Genomic DNA, 24,342 nt, shown 5'->3' on the forward strand with positions numbered 1-24,342 from the left:
GTCTACACAATTATTTTTAAAAACCACGTATTAAGAAAAAAATCTATAAAACATAACCAAAAATCAAGTATCTAATAGATAATTGGGAGGGGGGCTTCTAAAAATTAAATACTTAATATGTAGCAAACAATTTTGCCAAGAGCAAAAAAAAAGAACCTATAGTCTGGGGGAAATGTTGGCAATAAAATAACTGACCAATCTATAAATGTCTACAGTTAATTGAAAATGTCATCCCAGAAATAATGGCACAGTTCAGAATATCAAAACAACAAATGCTGGCGAGGCTATGAGGAGACTAAAACTCTAAGCTGCTGGTGGAGGTGCATAATAGTATAACCGCTAGAGAAAATGTTCTGGTACTTTCTTAAAACACAATCTCACCCCTAGAAATATACTCTACAGAAATAAGCGCTGTGACAAGAACAGACAGACATATGCACATTCACTTTCACTCAAGGGGATGGAAATAATGTAAATGCCCATCAACAGATGAATGGAAAAATAAGCTGTAGTGCGCGCACGCGAACACACACACACACACGCACACACACACAGAATACTATGTAACAACCAAAAAATCCACAAAATATCTCACAATTTGGATAAATCTGAGGACATTATGCTTTATGAAATGTTAATCATAAAAGGAAAATACTAGACACCACTATTATAAAGTCAACCAGAAAGGACATGGGAAGGAAAATGGAACTACGCCCAGAGGTTTGAAAGAAAATGTTTCTCCACATTTATTTACTTGTATAGCAAATCTATCCCTGAGTATAGTAGCACATAAAGAGCCCCGGTGCTACTGTGGGTTATGCACTAAGTTGCGAACCAGAAGGTCAGCGGGGTGAAGGCACAGAGCAGCCCTACGACACGGCAGGAAATGCCGCTGTTTACTTCCCTTCTACTCTGTTCGACAGGGTTGCTATGAGATGGAGTTGACTCGATGGCACGGAGTTTTGTTTTAATATAGTAGAGCATACTGGAGGGAAAATTATAAAAACTTCTTTAGCTATAATCAAACACATAGAAGGAAGTAATTGCTGGGTCTGGGATCTCAAGGCCATAGTCTCAGGGGGCTTCTACATCCTACTGTGTTGAATTGAAGCAGGTGTTTTAAAAAGCTAGTGAGGAGGTGGGCACATTAGAACTGTTTATGATTGTGCTAATGATTGTACAAGTCTTGATATTATCGAACTACTGAATTGTATATGTAAATTATGTGCCAATAAAACTGTAAAAAAAAAAAAAGCTTGTGACCAGCCACTGAAGGTGCAATCATAGATCTTCCTGTCTAGAGCAAAGAGGGCTGAAGAAAATTGAAGACATATGGAAAAGATTAGTCCAAGGGACTGCACCCACCTGAGCTTCTACAACCCTAACACCAGAATAACTGGATGGAGCCCAATAACCTCGCTGAAAGGAATCACATTAGAAAATCCTGGATAATGTGGGAGGAAAACATATAACAGAGTCCAGGCTTACTTGTCAGACAGAGACAGGTAGAACCCCCATGCAAGGTAAAGGAAGATGTTAAGTGGTAAGCAAAAGTAAAAAACAACTAGAGCAAACAACGTAACATGCAATTTTGCAGTAATCGCAATTTATGAGTCGGTACATATGCAAATAAGCATGCTAAATAGTTGAGGGAGATCATACAGAAACATAGGTATGTTGCTAGTGCTATAAACTATGTGTACATTTGTAAATGTTGCATGTATATCCATATTTATATAGGGCATATAGGGGCACAGTCATGGGAACTATACTCAAGACAATGGTAATGAACTACTTGAAGACTAAGGGCCACAGTTTTGGAAGACATCTAAGTGTCAAAAATTTATAAATTATGATGCCAGGGACTCAAGTAGAAAGAAAATGTTTTGAAAAAATAACAACATATGTACAGATGTGTTTGATACAATGGATATATGTATGGCTTGTGATAAGAGCTACAAGAGCCCCCAATAAAATTAAAAAAAATAAAGTTACACATCCTAGTCTGTTGAGAAGCATCTGGAATCTTAAAAGCTAGCAGTGGCCATCTAAAGCAGCTATTGGTCTCTTCCCACCTAAAGCAATAGAGAACAAAGAAAAACAGAAGACTCAAGGGTACACGTATTAGCCCAACAGCCTCCCCACCTCCTCTAACTACGAACAAAAGAACTAGATGTTGCCCAGCTACCATCATCTACCTAGAACAGAACCATAGTTTAAGGTTCCAGTTAGAAAAGGTAAAAAATGCTAACAGAATTTTAAATTAAAACAAACGAGCCAGACTTACTTCTAACAGGAAACTCAAGACACTCCTAAAGGCTGCCTCTCAAGTCAAATACTTCACAGGTTGAATAGAGTAATACCATGGAGAATGTACTCCTAAGAAAAATCAATTACACAAGACCAAAGGGCTAATGTTTACCCCAAAACAAAGATGAGAAGGCAAGGAGGGGAAGAAAAAACAGGTGAATAGAAAGAATACTGACATAATACTATGGAACAGAGGCAAATGAATTATTGATTAGAAAATAAATTTGCTAGGCAAACCTTCACCTAAAATAAAGTATTTTTTTTAAAAACAAACAAAACATAATTGGAGAGCATAATTTTGGTGCAACACAGACAAGCAAACAATACCACACACAATTTGGTGAATTCAAGAAATATTTGCAAGAACGATGTTATCAGCCGCTGTCTTCAACACTTCTGTAATTGCTTGTTAACCTTAAAAATCAAGAGACTAGTATGCTTTAGTTCTCTTACCTATACTTCAAGAGGGGGGGGGGAATGCCTGAAGAAGTTTCAGTGCTTTTGTAGCCATAAGGAGACGAGACAGTCGTCAGGGTGCGAAGTAGCAATGATGAAAAATACAACTTTTCTCTAGTTCCTAAATGCTTCCCCCCCTCCACCCTCCCTGCTCCCACTGTCATGATCCGAATCCTAACTTGCAAGTCTGACTAGACCAGAGGATATACACTGGTACAGATGGGAAATGGAAACACAGGGAAGCCAGGGCGGATGATCCCCTCAGGACCAGTGGTGTAAGTGGCGATACTGGGAGGGGATAGGGAGGGTGGGTTGGAAAGGGGGAACCTATTTCTAGGATCTACATGTGACCTCCTCCCTTGGGGATGGACAACAGAAAAGGGGGTGAAGGGAGACACCGGATAGGGCAAGATATAACAAAACAATAATTTATAAATTATCAAGGGTTTCTGAAAGAGGGGGAGTAGGGAGGGAGGGGGAAAATGAGGACCTGACACCAGGGGCTTGGGTGGAGAGCAAAAGTTTTGAGAATGATGAGGGCCACGAATGTACAAATGTGCTTTACACAATTGATGCATGTATGGATTTTGATAGTTGTATGAGCTCCTAATAAAATGATTTTTTTTAAATGAGGAGCTGATACCAAGGGCTCGAGTAGAAAGCAAATGTTTTGAGAATGATGATGGCAACAAATGTACAAATGTGCTTGAAACATGGATATAAATAGATTGTGATAAGAGTTGTACGAGGCCCCAATAAAATGATTGGGAAAAAAACACAACATAGCTACCAAATAAAATTAAAAACCAAAAAAAACATAGCTACCTAAAATTTCAGGAAAGAGAAGTATTGTGGAAGAAATTTAAAATCACTTTCCTCCTGAGATCAAGTTAGATGTGTCAAAATTGTACTCTCTAAATTTATGCTATCTCCAACATTTTGTTTCTTTCCTAAAAATGAGTTTTCTAGTCCTAGTACACTGAGGAATATGAAGCTATTAAAAAACTGAAGGACTGTTCTATTAAAATATTAATGTTTTATTCAACTTAAGGTTTTCTCTGATTCATAGTTAATTGATAAGAATTAAAAGTACTTCTGGACGTACTGGATTATTCAATAGTCTATTACATACAGGATAATAGTATATATGAAACATAAAATACTTCAGAAGCAACAAAATGGCTCAGTGATGTAATGGCCCAATATCCACCCTCAAAATAATGAGGACAGTATCATTTCTCCCCCCAGTATATCCCAACACCTACTTACCTGTGCAACTTCTTTCAACATTTGCTACTCTGGAAATTGGAAAGCTCAGAGCTGGAGGCTGAAGTGAAGAAGATAAGGTTGGAGGATGAGCCATGGCACCAGCCCCACACTAGGAGCTCCCCTGAGATACTACAGCAGGGTTGACACCATAGCTCTGAAGTTCAAACTCCAGCAAACGATAAGAAAGGAGTCCAACCAGAACATGATAAACGGTGGGATTCTTCTGCTCTTTGAAAAATAAGGAAATCATGCTATAAAGATCTGAATGTCCAATTTCAACACGACTCCCTTTTCATCTCTTTATTACCCAGACCCAGAATCATCTCTCAGTCCACTCATAGTACTTTATTTTGTAAAAAGGTTAAAAGTCAAGTTTTCTATGAATTTTCACTTTTCCGAAGAAATGCCAGGATAGTGCTTACCTTGCCATCTTGAAAATGTCTAAAACAATATTATTCCAAATTCTTTGCCTAGACACTTCTTATATATTTCCTTTGCTGTTTTTAGCACTAAACTAAATCTAAGACACTAGTTCATGGTAATGCCATCAACCTGCCAAATTAATTGAAAGCAAAACTACATGGGAATACTGAATTTCTTAATGTGGAAAAATGAATATATATTTATTGAAAAAAATTTTTTAAAAATAAAAACAAAAATGACTTCTGGTATATGTTCCTGAGGAAGAAATTAATTTCCTAAAACTTGTTCTACTCAGACTAAAACAAGAACTCCAAAGATAACAATCTGATACTTTAATCAAATTAGATAAATAAAAATATAAAATATTGTAAGCTAAACATAAGATTTAATAAAATATGATTTACTTTCATAAAAATGCAAATCATTGTTTGATAATATAAATAATTATTTATTAATTCAGAGAAAATGGATTTAACTATTTAAATATTAAAGGTACTAAAAATATCTAAGTTATTTTAAGACAATTGATGTACTGAAGAGCATAAAGTTATTACTGAAAGTGACAAATATTTTAAATGATATACACAGAACCCTAAAATATATCAAGCAGCTAAAAATACAAAAACTACCCCAAGTGAACATAGGACCTTGACTACAATCAACATTTTGTCATATAAATTAATACAATAAACATTCATTGAATGTCTAATATGAAAACAACTAGATATTACATTTTATGTTCTCATATACCGATTTGATGCTCAGGATAAAGGAACAACACAAATCAAAGGGAGGAAAGATGAAAACACATTTACAATGGCTTTTCGTATGGTATGTCTATGGTCTACAACAAAGCTTCTTAAATTGTGGGTGATGGTCTCCTATGGGGTTACTTAACCAAATGTGGGGTTTGCAGGGCAAATTTCGTGGGTGAAAGGGGTCCTAGTTGGAAAAACTTATGTAGTCTGGTCTAGAAGGCCTAAGGAATTTTATCCTTTATTATTTCTAATCTACTATCTTACATTTTTTAATATTCCAGCCACACTGGCATTCTTACTATTTCTTAAACAACACACAAACTCTGGTGTTCAGGCATTTGAACTTCTTGTATTAGTTAAGAATGTGGTTCCTACCTCACCCTACATCAGGTCATCTCAATGGGAATTGCCCTATTTTGAATTGCAATATTCTTTCCCCCAACCCACCCCTTAATACTCCCTACTCCACTTTTTTGCTTTATTTTCCCCCATAATCCATATTGTGAAATAATGCACATTTTATTTATATCTACCAATGATGCTCTAAAACATCAGCTTCATCAGAATGAAAATATTTATTGTTCTTGTATATTTTGGTATCTCATCACTTCTGAATCCAGGGTCTGGTGAAGTGCAAAGCCTATACTGGGTCCACAGCATGAATGCATCCCATCATACTTCATGCATGCAGTTATTTGATTATATGGTATTAATTGGCCAATGTAATGCTATAGCACATGCAAAAACTTTAACCATAATGACATTTAAAAATAGAATTATGTCCAAAAATTAATGTTAAATTTTTTATTTCTGAAATATATGCAACTTTTTATACTGAAATTGATGATCACTTCCCAAAATGCTTAAGAGAGCAACAGAAACCTTCATAGGTTTGAACACATGATGAAAATTACCAGATAAGGATTTGGAGATTAGGTATTTTTCCCCTTCATTTACTAGCTTGTTTCTCAAGTTATATTACTTTTATAATTTCTCCATTTAAAATTTTAATTTAGAGAACATTTCACTAGAGAGTTTAATATAATGCAACAGTACACTTTTCTCTCCTGTACAAAACAAACAAACAAACAAACAAAATAGATAAAAGGCCACTGGGTTGCACTGTAGCCCATGAAAATGGTCTCACTTGAAACAAACAGCATATGACTATGCAAATAAGAATATGTACTGAATGTTTACCACATGACAAAGTGCTGAAGGGGAAAAACACATTTTTACACACACACACAAACACAAATCTTTATATATACTACCCTATTTATAACAAAACCTTTATAACATGGTTACTCCTACTATCTTATTATTTGCCAGATGAAGAAACTAAGGAACAGAGAAGTTGAGTTGATTCTATAAAATGGTTAAACTAAAGGGGCTTCCTTATCACAGTCCTGTAACCCTAGCATAGAATTACAGGTTGACTCTCCAGAAAATTGCAAATGAGCCAAAATGGAGATAAGGGGTAAAGCAAATGCTTGAAAAGTAAACAATAAGAGATCTACATTCAGAATTGTGGGCTTTTAAGCATGCTTTTCTTATTCCACTCAGAGTGCCAGTATATAAGAACCCTTCCTCTCCCGCTCACTCACCCCAAAATCTTCTTTGAAGAATATAATGACTCCAAAGAAACAAATGTCACACACTTTCATAACAGAGTCAATAAATGAAATGACTAAATAACAAGTTTACTTTCCATGCTATGGAAAAAACATTTAAAAGTTTGAATATTTAACAAAAAAGTAGACATCCTCCTAAATCAATGAGAATCTGTAATAAGTTTATAAAAATGGTGCCCACATCAAACTAGTTTTAGACAGATCAAGTTGTTTTAAGAAAGGTCTAGAAGACCTCAAAAAAGAGCAAAGAGAAGGAAGGTCATCAAGCTTGAATGAACGAACTGGCTGAAGTCTGGAAATGGAGAGACAAAAACAGAAGTTGGGATCTCACATGGTTAAGGGGTGCCAAAAGCATTGTGCAAAGACCTGCTAGTTTAAAGAGCTGATCCACCAGTCTTTTAAAAACAAAGACCAAGTGTAAGGAAGATCATTTTATGAAACAAATCATTATAGGGAATGAGTCTTGGGTTTACCAACACAAACCAGAGAGCAAGGTCTAATCAAAACAGTGACTTCCAGCGGGACCTACTAGGACAAGTAAATTCAAAACAGAGTTCCAGTCAGAAAGCTATAGCAATTGTTTTGAGTACACCAAAAGGGGCATCTTGACAGTTGTTTCTTTTGAAAAAATCTATCAGAGGAATTATAAAAATTGAAAACCACATTGGTGAGGGACAAAGCCAAGAAAGTTATGACAAGGATTCCCCCACCCCCAACCCCGTCATGACAATGTACTTGGTCAGTCTTCCAGGATTTAGCAAGAGGTAGCCTATGAGTATTTCTTTCAGAAACATTATCCCATCCACCCTTAGAGAGCATTCCAAGAAACATGAGGAGCACCACAAGGAGCTGAAATTCATCTGTGTTCCTACCAGGCAGACTAGAAAACATCAAGTTCATAAAACATTGGGTAGAATAGGGAGTCTGGTAGAAAGAGCTAACTAGAATGTCTAAGCAAACTTTCATCACAATGTTAGAATACAGATGTGTAACATCTTTACAGCACAAAAACGAAAATCTGTCAACTTTGAATTTTATACCTGGTGAAAGTTGTATTTCATAAGTGAAATACTTTTCACTTTCAGAAAAACTGATACACTTTTTCAGGCATACATTGTTAAAAGGATCTACCACCTCAGCACTACATTTTATTAAAATGTTCTTTTTGCAAGCCTTTCACAGGTATAAGGAAAAAATATACCACATAGAAAGCAGGAAAGAAAGGAAAATGAAAAAAGAGGGAAAGAAGCAAGATGGCAAGAGAGGCAAGGAAATGCAAGGAAGGAAAGACAAATGGAAGAAAACAAGAGGTGGAAAGAAGGGGAAAAATCAACTCAAGATTGAAAATTATGGAGGACAATAAAAAGCAGAAATAACATTACCTCAAACGAACAATGAAAATGTGTATCAGAAGTGAGGCAATAAATACACTCCTTATGAAATAAAATCCAGCTAAGGCTGAAAAAAGGATTACGGTGCATATTTCTAGGAGTAAGATAGATTCCCAAAATGTTCCATTCTAAAAACAACTGCAAAGGCTCTGAATATTTGATTTCATTTAATCAACAAATATTTACTGAGAGGCTACTATAAGCCAGGGTCTATTTGTACCAAACCAACCAAGCAAACTCACTGCCCCTGAGTCAGTACTGACTCAGAGCGATTCCCTGTGGGTTTCTGAGACTATTTACGGGAGTAGGAAGTGCAGTCCCTCCTGCAGAGCATGCTGGGGCTTTCAAACTGTCAACCATGCAGATCATCCCAAGTGTAAATACCACACTACCAGGACTCCTTATTCTTTGTACAGAAGTAAAAAATATTACCAATTTAAACTAAGAATATCCAGCACCTCAAAGTGATGAAAAAGAGAAATTCAGAGAACATCCCAAGCTTATAGGCACAGATATACGTGAGGTAGAAAATCATACTACAGTCCTTCATATAAAACCCACTGCCTTGAAGTTGATTCCAGCTTACAGTAACCCTCCTGGGGTTTCTAAGGCTGTCTAGCTTTACAGGAGCAGATAGTCGTTTTGAACTGCTAACCTTCCCATCAACAGTCCAACTCTTATCAACCAGGTCATCAGGGATGCTTTTCATATAGCCCTTTCCTGCCCTTCCAAAACCAAAACACAAAACAAAAAACATGAAGCTTATTATCTTTGCCGTGATCCTGACTTAGAGCAATCTTATAGTCAGAGTAAAGTTTCCAAGGTTCTAATTCTTTATACAAATTCTATAATACCTCATCTTACTCTGGTGGACTGGCTGGTGGTTTGAACTACCAGCCTTGTAGTCAGCAGCCCAAAGCTTATTTCACTGTATCACGAGGGCTCCTTTTCATAAAGCTAGTCCCTAAAAAGCTGGAACTTATTGTAATAACCCCTTCATGAAAAGGGGCAGCAAAAAATCTTGATGGCTTCCATTGTGATGCTCACCAAAGGCAGAAAGTATTTTTGCAGAGAATCAAGAGCCACAAGTCAGTGCAAGTTCACATTACCTGTGTTGTACAGTGTCAAACCATTTTACTTCTAGTAAGTCCTAAACTGATAGTGTCCCCAGCACCTGTCAAATACCCCCAAAGCAAACGCAAACTCCCTTAGAAATGTCCTTTCACCTACTCCTCAAAGAATTCTAACAAATGTGAATTGACCATTTACCACACAAAGAAACAAAGAACTCAAGAAAAAAACTGAAAGGTATTAGAATAAATTGTGTTGACTTCCAATTTTTAGTATTATCATACACAGAACACAGAATGAATAAACTGATTAATGAAATGAAACAGGATGGGAAAACATGGATGTACTGGAAATCATATCTAAACAAAGGAAAAAGTCTGAAAATGATAAAATATTAAGTTCATAAGATTTAGACAATAGGATTTTGAAACACAGCCTATGGAAAATGAAACAGTACACTATCCACCAGTCACTACCATTTTGTTCAGGTACACAAACAAATCATTGGTGCAATACTGACCACAACCTGACCATAATGGGCTTACATGAGAAATAGGCGATAGAAAAATAACTAGAAAAACTTCCTGTTCAAGTTAACGTTGCGTGCCAGCAAGACATCTCTGATTCATAGCTATCCAATGGTACAAGAGAAGAAAACATTGCGTGGTACTTTCTATGGTTAGAAATTTAAAAAGTTAAAATATTTGCTATCAAAAAAGATATCACAGAGGAAGAAAAAGGAGGAAGAACAATTAATTACAATTCAAAGTCCACAAAGCACAATCAAAGAAGCGATTCTCAGAGGAAAATTTAGATCCTTAAATGCTTACAGTAAGAGATGAGACTGAAATATTGATCTAGGAAGCCAAATTACTAGCAAAAGAGCAGAACTTACATGCTATGAAGTGAAATTAATAGATAAAACACAAAGTAAATTTAAGCTAAAACTTGGCTCCTCATAAAATGGTTAATTATTTGGCAAGATTGAATAAGTAATGGGAAAACACTAATAATGCACAGCCATAAGAATGTATGTATAAAACATGCATAAAGGATAGTACTATAAATAAGTTTTTTATCCTGATAAAGTATATTATAAAATATCTTACATTCCACACCAGACATTATATTTCATGGTGAAAACACTTAATAGGAGAAAGGCTTCCACTGTGAGCTCTTCTATTGAACCATGTTTTAGAAGTCCAGTCAGTTCAGAAAATAAATGCAAGTATAAACAGCAGAAGACCCAAAATTTTAATGTCTAGTTGGGTATTTATAAAAAAACTGAGTGAATAATCAGAAAAGCTGAGTTTTATGAAGAAGAAGGTAGTATCAGGTTTGGAGGGAGACTTATTACTAACCTGAGATATACAGATGAATATATATATGTATTCATATATATATGAATATGTTTCTTCAGTAAGAAACAACCTTGCTTATTGAACATGCTGATGAAGGTCAAGGATTGCAACTTCGGTATGGAACATACCTCAATGTAAACGATTATATCAATGTAAAGAAAGTACAATCTTCATGGCTCTACCAAAAGTGTAACATCGTGATAAAGTGGGAAAAGATTGAAGTTGTCAAGATTTCATGCTGCTAGAATCCATAGTCAATGCTCATGAAGTAGCAGTCGAGATCAAAAGACAGTGTGTGTTGGGCAAATACACTGCACATGACCATTTTTAAGGTGCTGGAAAGTTAAGACTTTGAGGACTAAGGAGCACCTGACTCATGCTATGGAATTTTCCACTGCTTTGTATGCAGGTCAAAGTTGGATGTTGATTAAGGAAGACCAATGGAAAAGCGATGCATTCGAATTACATTGCTGGCATAGAATATTGAAAGTACCGTGGATTGCTAAGAGGACCAACCAATTTGTCATGGAAGAAGTCCAGCCGAAATGCTGCTTAGAGATAAGGATGGCAAGATTTCACCTCATGTACTTTGGACATGTTATCAGGAGAGACCAGTCCCTGAAAAAGGACATCATGCTTGGTAAAGTGGAAGGGCAGTGAAAATGAGGACGAGATGAGATGGCTGAAAACAGTGGCTGCCAAGCTTAGGTCCAAATCTAAGAATAATTCTAAGGATGTTCCAGCCCAGGATTTTTTGGTGGTGTTTCATGCTGTTATACACAAGATTGCCAAGAGTCACAAATGACACAAATTGCCTACAGAGGATTTAAACAAATTGCAAGAATAAAAATGAGTGGCAATATTAATAGATAAAATGCAGAAAATAATTTTTAAAAATTAATTATTTTAATACATTTCAATCTATAAAATATAACTTATACTAACAAAAAATACTTATGTATAAATGTGTGTAAAGTTTTAGAAATTCATTAGGAAAAAATAAGATTTCATTAAGAGAAAATACATATATGGCTTCAAATGTAAAATGAATTATCATACAAGTATTCCCTCCCTAAATAGAAAAACAATACAGGAGTCTATTTTAATTTTTTTCATTTCTTCATTTATTTATTACCATTTTATTAGGGGCTCATAGAACTCATCACAATCCATACATACATCAATTGTGTAAAGCACATCTGTACATTCATTGTCCTCATCATTTCTTCATTTAATACGGAAAGATCTCAAATTCCAATTTTTAAAAGTGGGGGAGAAACAAATTAAAAAAAAACGCTTATACCAAGTCAATTCTGACTATTAACAACCTACTAGGAGAATGTCACACTGCTCCCGAGAGTTTTCAAGACTGTACTTCTTTAAGGTCAGCACTGTCTTTCAGTTTGTCATGCTGTAGTGGCTTGCTTGCATGTTGTGCTGGGAGCTATCACTGATATTTCAAATACAACCAAGGTAAAAATTAGACACTGAATAAGGAAGAGTCACTGCCTGCAAGTTATTGTGCTGGAAAGAAATGCAGTCAGAATGCTCCTTGAAAACAAGCATGGTGAAACTTTGATTGCCGGGGGGGGGGGGGATCAAATCATGCTTCCTAAAGTGGAAGGGAGCAAAACAATATGAGAATGGCGAGGACCAGTCAGTGTTTCTTTGTTCTGCTGTGCCTAAGGTCACTTGAGTCAGAACTGACTTGATGGCACCCAACAAAACAGCTCTGTAGGAAGCGGACAGCCTCAGCCTTCCTCCAGCGGAACAGCTGGTGGGCTTGAATTATTGGCTGACCTTGCAATTAGCAGAGCCAAACACTTAACTCACTACTCCACCAGGACTCCTCGTAACTAATAAGACCTGGGACAGAGCATGGGGAGGAGAGTGAGGATTACCACCTTTGGCTTTACCAAACTTCAGATCAATACAAACACTGCTAATCAGACTATACAAATGGTTAAAAAAACACTCCAAAAGATATTCTGGAACACCTTGTGAACATGATGATTTACGGTGGCATTATAGGCTCAGCTAATTTTCCCTAAAGTTCATGAAGCTCCTTCTTTTGTCTTCACATAAATTTTAAAATGTGATGGCTTGCTTTTTGAGATTTCCTGGCTCTGTTCTTCTCTGCTTTTATCTAGATCGGTGGCTCTCAACCTCCCTTATGCTGCGACCCTTTCATACAGTTCTTCATGTGGTGGTGACCCCCAACCATAAAATTATTTTCGTTGCTATTTCATAACTGTAATTCTGCTAAATGTTATGAATCGTAATGTAAATATCTGATATGCAGGGTGTATTTTCATTGTTACAAACTGCACATAATTAAAACAGTGATTCATCACAAAAAATATGTAATTATATATTGTGAAATATTTATTTCTAATGACATAAATGAAAATTTTCCCCAAAGTTATTTTTTATAATACTTTTATTGGGGGCTCTTACATCTTTCGAGATGTAATGTGCAATCCATACATTCAAGCACAAATAAATGAAATTTTGTCTTGAAGCATGGTGAACAGTCTTAGCCAGTACTCGTATGTTGGCATATTTGCGTGTGGGTGGACCCTCCTGGAGACAGTGTCTCCGTTCCTAAGGTCATGGGAAATAAGTGTTTTCTGAAGGTCTTAGGTGACCCCTGTGAAAGGGTCATTTGATCCCCAAAGGGGTTGTGACCCACAGGTTGAGAACCACTGATAGATCTTTTCTTTCTTGACACTGCTGTTCCTATTCTGCTTAGTTTGGGTTTCATTTTTCTTCTCTGTGGGATCCTGAACTGGTGATTAGGTTTCCAGAGTCCATAAAGCTATACCTTGCTCCTATCACCACAGGCTTTAGCATAGGTCCCCTTTACACACATCCCAATTTGAGCTGCGGTTCTTGCATTGGCTCGAGGCACTTTCTAGTGAATACTGTTAACTATATAGCGTGCTTTTATTTACTCTCAGCACTGAGAAAAGCTATCCATCAGACATTCTAATGCTTCTTCATACTTTGCAGAGAAACTGTAAACAAGCAGGTATTTATGATAGTTCACACCTGCTTATACTAAGGTTTGCAAGACCCCTTGCCACTAAGTTTTCTACCAAAGCTTTTCATGGAGTTTGGTTTTGCTATCTTATTCTAATTTTATGTGGGAATTCAAAAGATAAACTCTCAGCAGCACTGTTAACATGCCAGAACTCACGCACAGCCTGACTGCATTTAAATAAATAACTTTTTCATCTGTATTTTCTGATTTGGAGAAATATTTGCACTAATTTTGCAACTGTCTATTTAGTAATGAGTACAATGTTCCAGGTCCATTATGTATGACTAAGACAAATCACTTCAGTGCAAAATATTTTTCTGAAAGATATCAACTCAATATTTCATGTGCTTAAAGGCTAAATTCCCAAAGGGCACCCACAATGAACATACAAGGATGCCATGAAATATTTAAAATTTTCTAGGTTAACACAGAAACATTTGTTAGATAACATGTGAACCACTATCACACTTGGAGATTGCTATGGATATAGAATTGTTAATATTTCTTTTGTTCAAAGGATACTGTGTAAAATTACTGAGTAAGGTGCCATAAACCAGAATGCTTGAGCATCTTAGTGTATAGAAGAATGACGTGAAATAGCATTTGGTCTCTCACTACACAGGGGAAAAGGAAAATCAAACTCCACAGCAGCATTAACCAAGCTGAAGTCAGACAAGCCTCATCCACCAACATTTTTACCAAATCAGACACCAACAGTCTCCCACATCACCCTACTTTTCAGCTGAGTTTGATAATTCATTGCAAAGGCTCACAGAACTCGACAAAAAACATGGCTGTTGGCTTATTAAAGAAGTTAACAGGTTACACATGCTTATTACACAATTATTTAAATAGGAAAGTCTGGTCTCAGTGGTGCCCACAAGCAGGCCTTTCTCTGGAGTTTGGCCTCTCAGTCACACTGATGACAGGGTTGTGTATTGTTACAAAGCTCTCTTAGGGATACCAATAAATGCTCAAAAGGGTAAGCCACACTTACCATAAGCCACAGCCCAAAGGCACTGTGGGTTAGCTGTGGGTCAGCAAACTTAGCCCCCTTCCCATCCCTCTCCACAAGCTAGCCTCCTACTCAAAAGTATTCAGATTTTACTTGCTCTGTGGGTTGGATGTATACCGCTCAGTCTCATGCTGATTCTGCTTTTGTAGCTCCACTGATGTGATGTCACAGCTATCTGCTAGGTCAAGGAAGTTCAATGTGCACGTATCTCAGGGTTCAAAAAACGTGCTCTGCTCTGGCTCAGCTCTTGCTGGTAGTGAGCACTTCCTGCATTTTACACCCAGCAGGATGCCAATCACAATTAATTAACAATCACAATTGAATCCTATGAGTGCCTTTCCCCACCTTCTCTTACCCAGATCTATCAGGAAGGGATCATTTGGTGTGGGTAACAAAGATTATGTCTAGAAGAGCCACATTAAATAACTCACTGTATTACACTAAGTGAAGCTGGATTTTTTTGAAAACAAAAATTACCCTATCTGCTGACTTAAAAGATGACAGAAAAAAAGTATCCAAATATAATACACTAAAAAAAAAAAATCTAACGCTGTTACTGCTGCATAGCAAAAGATTCACCTGTAAAGAATTTTGGAATTAATTTAATTTGATGTTCTTAGCTAGCCATAGAAAAAAGAATGTCAAATAAAGTGCCCCAATTAAAAAAATCATTTTATTGGAGGCTCTTACAGCTCTTATAACATTCCATACATCAATTGTATCAATCATATTTGAGCCCTTGGTATAGGCTCCTCTTTTTCCCCTCCCACCCTCTTGAATTCTTGATCAATTATATATTATTTCATATCTTACACTGTCCGTTGTCTCTCTTCACCCGCATTTTTGTTATTCGTCCCCTTAGGGGGTGGGGGGGAGAGCACTACAGATCTAACCTTGTGTTGTGTTCCTCCTTTCTCCCCACACTCTTCCCCTACCATTCCCTTCCTGCCCTCATGATATTGCTACTCCCACTACTGTTCCTGAGGGGTTTGCCTGTCCTGAATTCCATGTGTCCAGAGCCATTATCTATAACAATGTGTGTTCTCTGGTCTAGCCAGATTTGTAAGGTAGAACTAAGTCATGGTAGTGGGGAGAGCAAGCATTCAGGAACCAGAAAGATATGTGATTCGGTGTTACACTACACCTGAGTTAAGTCATCCCTTTCTCATAACCCTTCAGTGGAAGAATATCCAATTGTCTGCAGATGGGCTTTGGGTCTCCACTACAACCCTTCTTGATAGATATAGTTTGTTTTGGATCTTTTGGTACCTGATATCTGATCCTGTGGACATCTCATGATCACACAGGCTGGTGTGCTTCTTCCATGTGGGCTTATTTGCGTCCCTGCTAGATGGCTGCTTGTTTAACTTCAAGGCTCTAAGACTCCAGACGCTTTATCTTTTGAAAGCCGAATGCCCAAATTTTCTTTCTCTCTCTCTCTCTTTCTCACTCTCTCTCTCTCTCTCACACACACACACACACACACACACCGCTAAGTAAAAAAAATTTAGCTCATGTTAACAAGATAACTTTGTTAATAGTGTGATCCTAACACAAGAAGCATTACATTAAATATGTAATTATAGGCGCACATTCATCTTAGAAGTCATTGTATAACTAAGAAACTGACTGCAAAGTGCCATCCATCTTAAGGTTGTTCAGGTGTATGTTTTAACTTTCCTCACCTTCACCCAACACAGAACAGCAACAGTCACTCAAAGACTCCATGTATCTGGTTCTGGACATCAGATTTATTCCGACAACTGTTAAACTGCTAAGTATTCCCCCTTTAAAAATTCCCGTGGATTTTATTTTTCAATATGTATCTTTAAGGAGCCCTGGTGACATAGAGATTATGTATTGGGCTGCTAACCACAAGGTCAGTAATTCTAAACCACTGGCCACTCCAAAGGAGCTTTCAACTCCTGTAAAGTTACAGTCTTGGAAACTCACAAGGGCAGCTCTGCCCCATCCACTCCCAATGAGCTGGCATCAACTTGATGGCAGTGAGCTGTTGTTGCTGTTTAGGGTGGGATGTATCTTTAATATACTACATATCATATACTCTAAAATACTTGATGCAGGCACTTAAGAAAAAAAGGTGCTAACACAAGTTTATCATGCTATTATTTTACAGCTATTATTTCTCTAAGAGATTATTAGTTGTGTCCTGATTTCAAAGAGAATAAATTTTAAAATATGCAACTTAGAATGAAAGAAACTGGATATATTATTGGTTATTTACATTACTTCTATACTGCTGAGGAATAAAGTATATGCAATATTATACAATACTCTTGACTATTATGTAAACAAACATGTACTAGGGATTTTGTATGAAGTAAATATATAACTAGTGTTCTAAAAGTAATACAGAAATCATTGATGGATAATGAGATAGTTAATGAGTAACTGAGGGATAGCTTAGAAATTGTCTAGGGCTTTTGGTGGGTGAGTAATGTCATTACTAGTAATCCCATTTAAAATAATGTAGGGTACCATCCCCTCTTCCCCAAGTTGCCCCATAACACTAAAGAAGGATGGCTATATATATATATATATATATATATATATATATATCAAAATACATATGTAAAATATATCTATAAAAATTAAAATTGAAACAAAGTTCTAACTAGTGGTTGTTCCTAATGAAGGAGGCAGGGTAAGGAATGGAAAGTGAGAGTTGGAAATACCTCTATTTAAAAACAATAAACAGGGTGAGTGGGTTGGAAAGAGGGAACCAATTACAAGGATCCACCTGCGACCTCCTCCCTGCGGGACGGACAACAGAAAAGAAGGTGAAGGGAGACACCGGACAGGGCAAGATATGACAAAATAATAATTTATAAATTATCAAGGGCTAGTGAGAGAGAGGGGAGCAGGGAGGGAGGGGGAAAAGAGGACTTGATGCAAAGGCCTTAAGTGGAGAGCAAATGCTTTGAAAATGATTAGGGCAAAGAATGTACAGACGTGCTTGATAAAAGTGATGTATGTATGGATTGTGATAAGAGTTGTATGAGTCCCTAATAAAACGTTAAAAAGAAAAGAAAAATGAAAAAAAAAACCCTGCATAATAATGCAGGTAGTGCAACATTTATTTGTAAAAAAAAAAGTAAAGTATCATATTTACACCATAATGTCACTAATAAAAATCTGAAAAGACACATATCTGTTTTCTGTCATCAGTAAACTTTTACATATATATTTTTTTTCCTGGAAGGTTTTTATAATGAACATCTAGTCTTACTATAATTTTAAAAAACAATCAAAAGGAGAAAACAAAAAATATTTAATGCAGAGATAGAGAATGTTAAGCCAGTTTCTAGTCATCGCTCAGTTTGTTCTCTGACATATTCCACTAAGTTAAAGCAGCTCTTAGGTTGTAAAGAATATATGGATTAAGATACATTAGATCCAGTTTATTGATGACATAACAAACTAAGCAGCACATGTGTTGTGACTTCATGTTTAAAATGATGAAGCATTTCGAAGTGGCCAGTGCGACTGTCAGGAGCCCTGTAGCACAGTGGCTGATTGTGTGGACGCAATCAAAAGGGAGCTGGGACCCAGCACTGCTCTGCAAGAGGAAGACGGGTAATCCCTTTCTACAGAAATTTACAACCTTGGAAAGCCTTGGGAGAAATCTTGCTCTATTCTACAGGATCACTGAGTCAGAATTGACTCGAGGGTTAGGATTTAAAGCAGTGTTTCCCAAAGTGGGATATGACCCCCCTGATACAGGGGCTACAAAAGCAGTTATTTTCCCTTTACCTTGGATTAAAAAATTGTGGGGCCAGATGGGGAGGTGGAGAAAATAAGTCAAATAAGTTTGGGAATCTATAGTTTAGAAGAATGTGAGCAACAAACTGAATTTCTAAATATAACTTAAATGAACTGAAATAGTTATCTAACTAGTTACCCGCAGTCTACAATAAGGAATAGCACAAAATCTACAGAAAAACACAGACAAATAACATCAATGGTGTAACTAGAGTATGTATGCACAAGCACTGTGAAAATAAGGGAAAGATATGGAGTCCATCTAAGCATAGCTTCTGGAACAAATGATCCTTAAAATTCTTGAACTGTGTGAACAAAGGTGAAGTATTCTAACAAGAGGAAGTGACCAAAACAAAGGCAAAAAGATGTGAAAACCACAGTAGGAAGATTACAGGAAGTGTTATACTACAGCATGGAAAAATACCACCATAGGGAGTAAACTGAGAGATTTGGACAGGTTAAGCCCAGGCAGAGGCCAGAATGTAGAAAGACTTTAGTGTAAACTTAGGACCATGGCTGTTATCACATGAGAGGGAAAGCCACTTGAGGAGTAAAGCTGCTTTGGGCTTCCACATTTGGCTACAGTTTTAGTGAAATATACCTGTTGTTAAGTGGCGTCAAGATGTCCCCAACTCATGTGACCCTATATACAAAAGAATGAAACACTGTTCACTCCTGCAGCAGCATAAGTGGAGTCAGATTTATAGACAATAATAAAACACAAAAAGAAGACACCACTGGAAAATGCAATACCAATCACTGCCCATTTGAAAGTCATAAGCAAGGGAATACACTTTCCTATACTAACTTCCTAAGGTTCTATCTCAGGTCTATAAAAATTTAGAAATTAAAATAGGAGGACTATTTTCTTTCTTGTTAAGCTCTGGAATTCTAACCCATTGCTAATTACCATATATACTCACGTATAAGCCGAACCAAATATTAGCTGAGGCATCTAATTTTACCAGAAAAACTGCATTAAAAATGTGCTGGGAAAACTTGTCTTATACACGCGTATGTATGGTATCACACACTATATGGACATCAGCTGCCCTCTAAATAAAAAATTCCTCAAAGGTATGGGAAAAACTTGGATATAAAACAAGGGCTAACTTGCTCATGAAAAATCATGACTAATGCTCCACAACCAAAAAATCCAAATAATTTCATCTGAACATGTACAATCTTTAATCTTTTAGCAACTACCACAACATTAAAAATAAAGTTAGCAAGGCAAATACCCATTTTGCTTTGGTGATTTACTTAATACTCCTTTGAATTTCCAAAACACTCTATAGCCATTACAGTACCAAAGAAGAAATTACATTTCTACATGTATGATTTTCAGATAATTCAAATTGTATTTTATAATCCAGATTTAAACAACTGTTTCCAAGTATATGTCAAAATGTATCAAAGGTGACACTACATAACAACTACAGGGAAAAGGAAATGTATTTTCAGCCATCAAAACCCTAACTTAGAAAATGCATTTTTTCAAGTATGTGTAAATATCTGATTTTTTTTTAATGAACAATGTTTCTGGTACTATGGGATCTTTTTAGAATAGAATGGACAGGGCTACACAAACCTCTGCACAAGTAAATATAATAATTTTTCCTTTCTCGTGTAAATTTTGAATCCTAAATTAACACAATCCCATCAGACAGATTAATTATATTGTATAATCACACAAAATGTCTATGCTTAGGATTTAACAAACTAGATCATGGGCACTCAAAAGATACACAACCTTGAATCATCATACTCTTAAAATAATTTAAGCAGATCCTAAAAAAAACACAACAGACCAAGAGTGTGAACAATTAAAAGCTTATTATGAATAAAAGTAATGAGAAGTGATTTCAAGGCAAGAGGAACTATAGCAAGGTCAAATAAATACCAAAGGTCATATTGGTCAAGTCTGTGAGATCAAAACACATGAGTAAAAGTTACAAGGTAAACTGTTAGAGTGTAGTCTCAGACCCAGCTTATTCTGGTTTATTAAAATCATGAAGATATGGCAAAAAGCCTCAGACATCAAATGATTTTAAATGCTCCCAAAAGCTAAATATACTACTATTTATTAGGAAACATGCCTGAATCAAAACCTAGGTGTTAAAATTAAGGGTCTTTTGCAATATGAAAGCCCAGTTACAATTTTCTAAATTGCTCACTGTTTTATCTCATTAATTATAAGTAAATAATTAGTCAATCAAAGCTGCTATTCTCACAATAGTTGTTTTTATAAGCATAAAGACAATGAAACTGGTAAGGAGAAGATAGAAAGGAAGTTAAATACATTAACTGTAAATGAAATCTTAAAGCTTATTTGTAGTTGAATTCTAAACAATTCTATATTCTGAATCATGGTATCATTTAATGGATCATTATAAAATAAATAAATCAGATTTCTCTCTGAAAAACTAAATTCAAAGTGTTATTTTTATAAGAACCACTATTAAATACACTGTTAAACATGAAATATAATTGAAAGGCTCACATACAAATACAAAGATCACGTCAGCTGTACTTTCAGTGTGAGGAATAGGTATTAACCTACTCAATAAGGAGGAAAACAAGAATCTGGCATTTAAGGACATCAAGCTATCAGCTTATCATTTAACAGAATGTGGATATATTCAATCCACTTAGACTCTGGTTAAATATCACATTAAATAGTTAGATATAGCCATATGACCAAGAAGATAAAGGAAGATGGGAGGTGAGGTTCTTACCTGGTAGTTTCTTTTCTCAGATAATGTATGTCCATCAGTCCTCACCATAGAGTCGTGTCCTTTCCTCACAGTACTGGAGGCAATCAAATAGAACTGTCACTCAAGGGTCGTGTCACAGGAAGGACCGCCCACCAGTTCTCCCTCTAGAGTGGAATTATCCAAAAGCCGTCAAAATTACTAACATGCATATATAAAACACATATATTAAAAACAGCAGCAAAAATATATGATACATTTGTTTCTTAAAAACAAAAGACTTTTTTTTTAGCAACTAATCTTTTTATAAATTCAAAGAGGGTTAAACAGGCACACATACTTTCAGATAAAAACAAATCAAACTCATTGCCATCAAGTTAAATCTGACTCCTAGCCATAGAATTCATTAAATATGAAAAGTTCTTACTCTATACAATTAAAAGTAACCACCAGACTTTCTTCACATATTAGAAAATACAGTGAGTGGACCAAATTTCAGCTCAAAATTGGCATATGAATAATATTAAATAATGTTCCCTTAATTTCAGAAACCGCTCATTAATTCAGATTAATTCATTAAACTTCAAATCCCTACCTTCCAAATTTTTATGTGTATGGGTGACAGATGGGCCTAAGTCATTTTAGGTAGCTGCTCATTCCATTTAATTGAAATTTTTCACTCCTGTGCATAGTGGGTTATATATAAGTTGGGTTGCTAACTACAAGGCCAAAGTTCAAAATCTCTAACTATTCCCCAGGAAGAACGATGAAGCTTTCAGGATAGTTTTATCCTGAACTACAGGGTCACTATGAGTCAGAATCAACTCAATGGACATGAGTTTGAATTGAGGTTTGGGTATAAAGTACAACTACCCAATATATTATTAATGATTAATAAATGCAAACCTAAAGTAACATGTATGAAAGGCATGAGGAAGGTGGAGAACCAATGATGTAGAGGAACAGCTGGTTGTTTCAAACTGCTGGCCTGTGGGTGGTTAGCAGCCCAACTCAGAACCTACTATGCCACCAGGGCTCCTAACTCAATAGTTAAGATCCCAATCTGATGACAAGTAGCAAAAGTACTAACGTTCTTCCTGCCTTGACTCCAATAGAATTCACTTGTTTAAATAAATGAAGATAATAATGAACATTTCTTAACAAAGACAAAGATTAATAGTTCAAAATGACTATGTACTGTGCACTTACAAAGTTCGAAAATCACTGTAACTATGACAATCATAAGAGATGAGAATTTAAAAAATCAAATGGAAATTAAGAGACGTTCAAAGACTCAAAAGTGGTGTTAGCAAAACTTTCCTAAATATCTGTTCTGAAGATAAATGCTTCTCTTCTAAGATTTTGTAGGGCATTTACTCTTAAGGAAGTAGTACAAATACCTATGCTAACAATAATAGTTGCTAATCATTAGTAAAACCAAAAACTCATTGCTATTGAGTTGATGTCAACTTATCCTATAGGACAACATAGAACTGCCTCAGAGCGTTTCTGTGACTATAACTCTTTATGGGAGTAGAAAGCCACATCTTGCTCCCGAGAAGAAGTTGGTGATTTTGAATTACGGATCTTGAAGATCACAGCCCAATGCATGAACAACAGTTATAGTCAAATTTAGAGCAAATAATTTTAATACCAAAGAAAATTAACTTTGGGAAGGGATTCTAAAAAACATCTGATGTATCATTTATAAGAAGTGTGAATCAGAATGTTAAAAACACACACACGTACAGAGATACAAATTACCTACTGGTAATCTAGCAATAAGGACATCACCCTTAAATACTAATGGTCACTGAGTTTCCTAAAGCAAAGATGAAAAGGTAAAAAGGCAGGGAAATACAAATAAAGTTAATAAGAATTTTAGTGCCCTGTGAAAAATATAATCAATGTTGCTAAATAATTTTTGTGAAAATTACTTAATGGGGTCAAATAAGCTGCGTAAACTTGCGTGAAAACACGATAAAATATTTTATTTTTCAGAGAAGGAAAGGGGGCACATTTGTTCGAACAATCACTGTTTCAGACCTACCATCTGCTCTACGGGAGATAGATGTGGCAGCATGCTTCTATAAAGATTTAGAGTCAACTGAGGCATCAACAAAGTTCACATGGAAGAAGCACACCAGTCTGTGTGATCCAAAGATCCTAAATAATAAAATCCAAATATGAAAAAATGATATCAAAGCTTAAATTGTGAACACCTGGTTTGCAGAGGGCTACGATGTCAGGAAAGTCCAAAATCCATTTGCAGTGTCCACACATGGATTAAGTCTCTGGGAAATGTCCTCTGCCCATAAAACAGGGGTGTGCAGTTGTTTTTGTTGGAAGGTGGCATAGAGTCTGTCCCAACCCATTATGACCCTAAGCACAAGAAACAATTGCCCAGGTCCTGCGTCATCCTCCCAATTGTTCCTCAGCCAAAGCCTATTGCAAACACCATGTGAATCCATCTCATTGTGGGTCCTCCTCTTTTTCACTCTCCTTCCACTTTAGCAAGCATGATGTCCTTCTCCAGGAACTGGTCTCTCCTGACAACATGTCCAAAGTATGTAGGATGATGTCTTGCCTCTAAGGAGCAAGCTCTTTAGAGCTTGGCTATGCTCTTTCTAAGACAGGTTTGTCCTCGTGGCTGTCCATGGTACTTTCAATATTCTCCATGTATTGGAAAGTGGATCATTGCAGAAGTAGTTAGGTTAAAAATGTAACACCTTATCATTTGTGTCCCTTTCGACCCATTTTTAATTTGCTCTGATTTTTCATATTTGCTATTTTCTTTACTTTTGAAGTTTTTCCATAGTAACTAGATTAATGGTTTCTTAGGGGCATGGCAAATGGGAAGCTAAAAACAATGAGTAGAAGAAGAGGATATTCTAAAACTGATAATGGTGATGATTACACAACTCTTCTTAACAAGAGTGAACTAATGAATTGTATATGTCAATTATATGACAGTAATTTTTTTTGTTTTTAAAGATTAGACAGGAACCTTAAGGTGCAGTGAGTTCATTTATGCCAGTGACGGAAAAACAGCTCAGAAAAGGAGGGTGAGTATTGTTGACTAGCTCAAAGGATGTGGTCAATGTCACGGAATTG

At 36.2% G+C, this 24,342-nt stretch overlaps 1 protein-coding gene across 10 annotated transcripts in view; it reads right to left on the reverse strand.

Annotated features, from left to right (window-relative positions):
* CNOT2 (CCR4-NOT transcription complex subunit 2) overlaps positions 1-24,342 on the reverse strand; it is a 138,723-nt gene that overhangs the window by 61,922 nt on the left and 52,459 nt on the right. For 4 of the 10 annotated variants that reach the window (XM_075551282.1, XM_075551276.1, XM_075551280.1 and 1 more), the window contains exon 2: positions 21,253-21,325. The exons of 1 other annotated variant lie outside the window; for it this stretch is intronic. In XM_075551282.1, coding sequence (XP_075407397.1) covers positions 21,253-21,325 — 73 coding nt within the window. Of the gene's footprint in view, positions 1-4,035; positions 4,094-21,252; positions 21,396-24,342 lie in introns of those variants that run through there. 5 more of the 10 variants (XM_075551283.1, XM_075551277.1, XM_075551278.1 and 2 more) reach the window with 2 other exon arrangements.

Source organism: Tenrec ecaudatus, chromosome 6 (genome assembly GCF_050624435.1).
Source record: "Tenrec ecaudatus isolate mTenEca1 chromosome 6, mTenEca1.hap1, whole genome shotgun sequence".
Lineage (NCBI taxonomy): Eukaryota > Metazoa > Chordata > Mammalia > Afrosoricida > Tenrecidae > Tenrec > Tenrec ecaudatus.